General features: G+C 33.4%; 2 protein-coding genes across 2 annotated transcripts; one reads left to right on the top strand and one right to left on the bottom strand.

The window, feature by feature from the left end:
- The first annotated feature begins 1,415 nt into the window (after positions 1-1,415).
- LOC112453845 lies at positions 1,416-2,154 on the top strand. Its single transcript, XM_025014828.1, has 3 exons — positions 1,416-1,618; positions 1,698-1,935; positions 2,017-2,154. The coding sequence occupies exons 1-3, from the start codon at positions 1,416-1,418 to the stop codon at positions 2,152-2,154; spliced, it is 579 nt and encodes a 192-aa protein (XP_024870596.1).
- A 693-nt stretch (positions 2,155-2,847) lies between these two features.
- Positions 2,848-3,385, bottom strand: LOC112453846. The gene is made up of 3 exons (XM_025014829.1): positions 3,378-3,385; positions 3,213-3,307; positions 2,848-3,143 (listed from the first exon to the last, which is right to left on the bottom strand). The coding sequence occupies exons 2-3, from the start codon at positions 3,301-3,303 to the stop codon at positions 2,905-2,907; spliced, it is 330 nt and encodes a 109-aa protein (XP_024870597.1). The 5' UTR covers positions 3,304-3,307; positions 3,378-3,385; the 3' UTR covers positions 2,848-2,904.
- Between the last annotated feature and the right edge of the window lie 14 nt (positions 3,386-3,399).

Here is a 3,399-nt window from a genome sequence, read left to right as displayed (position 1 = left end):
CTAACCCGTAGAAATTATTACGACGCTCTTAGGGATTTTCGTTGGTACCAACATTATCCCCTCTACTTTTCGGGAAACTGTCGTGTAACCCACAAAAGTGTGTTGAAAAAAAAGTTCATCGGATTATTATGAAACTTGATACCCTTATGTTTTTTGGGTCTCTGAATCCGAATATAATGTCAGATTTACAAAATTCAAAATGGCGGGTCCAATATGGCGGATCAAAATAACAAAAAATAGACGAAATTTTATTATTTTGAATTTTGAAAATCTGACTTCATATTTGGATTTAGAGACCCAAAAAACATAAGGGTACCAAATTTCATAAAAATCAGACCTTTTTTGGTAATTTTGATCCGCCATATTAGATCCGCCATTTTTCATTTTGTACATCTGACTTCGGATTCGTAATCAGCGATCCCAGAAACCCCCGAGTAACAAGTTTCAAGCAAATTCAGAAAGTTTTACTTTGTTTTTTCTACGTTGCGGCTATAGCCGTCATACACACTCCTTAACCACTTTTGTTTTTGCGGCTATAGCCGTCATACATAGTCAACGGGTTAACTAAAATGCTATTATATCACACGTGCGTGGAAAGTGGCCCATTACGCGCGCGCCATCTGTGTGACAAATAGCCAATTCCATACACGAGTCAAAACAGTGCGGTAATGTAACATTACCGCACTGTTTCTTCGAAACTGTGCGGTAATGTAAACATTACCGCACTGTTTTGACTCGTGTATGGAATCGGCCATCCGTCGCACAAATGACGCGCGCGCAATAATGGGCCACTTTCCACGCACTTTGTAATATAAAATAGGGTGTGTAACACGTGCGGGATGAGAATTGGGCTGCGTTTCTTTTGGGCGCTCACGCGCTCACACGCGCTGTAAGCATCATTCTATCTTCGTTGCACATCGAATATCAAACGAAGATAGAGCGATGCTTACAGCGCGTGAGCGCCCAAAAGGAACGCACCCTTGGACACTCGTGCGGGTGATCGCACTCGCCTTCGGCTCGTGCGTCCACTCCGCACTCGTGTCCAATTAGGAATGTTTGGTGTAAAGGTACCTTTTCATGCTGACGCTCGACGCTCATTTTCAGCGTCAAAAGGGTCACGTTACCGCTACTGACGCCAGCGTCAGTTTAAATCCATGAAAAGGATTATAGCGTCTCGGAATTGACGCTGTAGTATCAAAACACTTATGAATAGTGTATGTACATACGTATATGTAATAATTAATGTAAAGATGTCATTCCGGAATAAATATTATACTTGGTTAAGTGAATGCGCTGTAAAATCATTTGAAAGAAATAAACAACATAAAGCAGCTTTAGCTGCTTTAGCCATAATCTGCATTAAACAAAAACAAAAAGAAAAAAATTATCGTAAAAAACGATATTGGATAGAGCCAATGTTACAAAGACGTAAAACATATGGATTTTATCATGCCATATTTCCCATAATTATTTTGGAAGAAAGTAGATTTAGGAACTATTTTCGTATGTCTCCCACTCAATTTGAAAATTTATTATGTTTGGTGACACCATTTATTACCAAACAAATGGTAATTCGTGAACCAATATCAGCGGCAGAAAGATTATCTTTAACATTAAGGTAAGATTGTAATATAAAATTAATTTTTTAGTTATATAAAATTTTTTATTATAAATGATAATATAGTTACAATTTGTAGATTTTTAGCATCTGGAGACTCAATGAGCTCTATGTCTTATCAATATCTAATTGGGTTGACAACTATAAGTAATATAATTGAAGAAACATGCAATGCTATTTGGATTTGTCTCCAAAAGAAAGTACTACCTTCTTCTTTAACAGAAACTGAATGGTTAAATATAGCCCATGAGTTTGAAGAAAAATGGAATTTTCATCATTGCGTCGGAGCCATTGATGGGAAACACGTTTTAATTCAGGTACATATACACTTTTAAAAACAATGTTGAAAAAACAATGTTCAAAATAAAAAATATTTTTTTAGTGTCCAAACAATGCAGGTTCATCCTACTTCAATTATAAAAATAGTCATAGTATTGTATTACTTGCAATTTGCAATGCTAATTATAAGTTTACGTTTGTCGATATTGGAGGGTATGGTAGACGTAGCGATGGTGGAATCTTTAAAGATTCAATAATTGGACAAAAATTTACAAAAAAAGAAATGAATTTACCGGAATGAGAACCATTGACAGTAAATGGACCACCTCTACCTTACGTACTGGTAGGCGATGAAGCCTTTCAACTAACGGAGTATCTATTACGACCTTATCCTGGTCGTACTGGTTTAACTGAAGATAGAACAATTTATAATTATCTACTCAGTCGAGCGAGACGGACTATTGAGAATACTTTTGGTATTGTGGTTAGTCAATGGCGAATTCTTAAAAGACCTATAATTTGTACTGTTGACAAAGCAATGAAAATAGTACAAGCCATTGTATGTCTTCATAATTGGATTCGACATCAAGATTTAGAAGAAAATCAATATGTAACTCCAACAATGATAGATCAAGATGGTCCAGATGAGTTTCTTCCTGGTTCTTGGAGACAAGAAATAATTAATAGTGCATTCAAAGATGTAACCCAATGTGGTACAAATAATAGTTCTCGACAAGCGGCAAAAATTCTTGAAGAATTTTGTAAATTTTTCAATACTGAAGGAGTCATACCATGGCAATTTACTTATCATAATTATTAAAAAATTTTTAATTTTAAATAATTACATATGTAACTTTACATGTAACTTTACTTTACATTTTTACATTAGTTGTAGTCTTACTTAATAGTTATAATATGTTAGTATATAATATAATAGTTATAATATATAAGTATATTAGTATATATAATATAATAGTATTACATTAATTTTTAAAATAAGTCACAGTTTAAAGTTTTGCTAATTCATTATAAACTATTTCTAAGAATTGTTGTATGACTTTTATTCTTGTCAGCGTTGGCAGTTGTCTTAAATGATGTCCTATCGCTAGTAGAAATGAATCTACATCATCCTGTTCTGGAGGAGGAGGCAATGTTAATGTGCTTGGCTGACAAATTGCTTCAGCAATTCTATTAATAGCACCTGATGTATCATCATCACCACTTCGTTGTCTTTTTCTTGTATTATCTGAAATTATTACATTAATTTTAATCTGTAATTATTTTATTACTTTTCTAATAATGTTATTAAAAATACCTTTTTGAATAAATGAATCATTGCTTATGTTCGTTGAATTGCTAGCAGTACAACAGTCTCTCTCATTTACTTCATTTTCGATGTTTGACATAGTACTAAAAATTATATAAATTAATACATGTAAGTTGAATGTTTTAAAACATTTTTAAAAATTAAAAATAATACTTTTTAAGAAGACAATTATCAC

Source organism: Temnothorax curvispinosus, unplaced genomic scaffold, assembly GCF_003070985.1.
Source record: "Temnothorax curvispinosus isolate PA1 unplaced genomic scaffold, ASM307098v1 QBEX01004739.1, whole genome shotgun sequence".
NCBI lineage: Eukaryota > Metazoa > Arthropoda > Insecta > Hymenoptera > Formicidae > Temnothorax > Temnothorax curvispinosus.
Note: the sequence above shows the minus strand (reverse complement) of the source record. Positions and strands in the feature narration are given on the sequence as shown.

Excerpts from the sequence above, each read along its gene's own strand:
- LOC112453845 (XM_025014828.1), top strand. The coding sequence starts at position 1,416 with ATGTTACAAAGACGTAAAACATATGGATTTTATCATGCCATATTTCCC. Across the intron at positions 1,619-1,697 it reads AGATTATCTTTAACATTAAG|ATTTTTAGCATCTGGAGACT; the intron begins GTAAGATTGTAA and ends TACAATTTGTAG. Across the intron at positions 1,936-2,016 it reads GGAAACACGTTTTAATTCAG|GTTCATCCTACTTCAATTAT; the intron begins GTACATATACAC and ends CAAACAATGCAG.
- LOC112453846 (XM_025014829.1), bottom strand. The coding sequence starts at position 3,303 with ATGTCAAACATCGAAAATGAAGTAAATGAGAGAGACTGTTGTACTGCT. Across the intron at positions 3,144-3,212 it reads TGATTCATTTATTCAAAAAG|ATAATACAAGAAAAAGACAA; the intron begins GTATTTTTAATA and ends TAATAATTTCAG.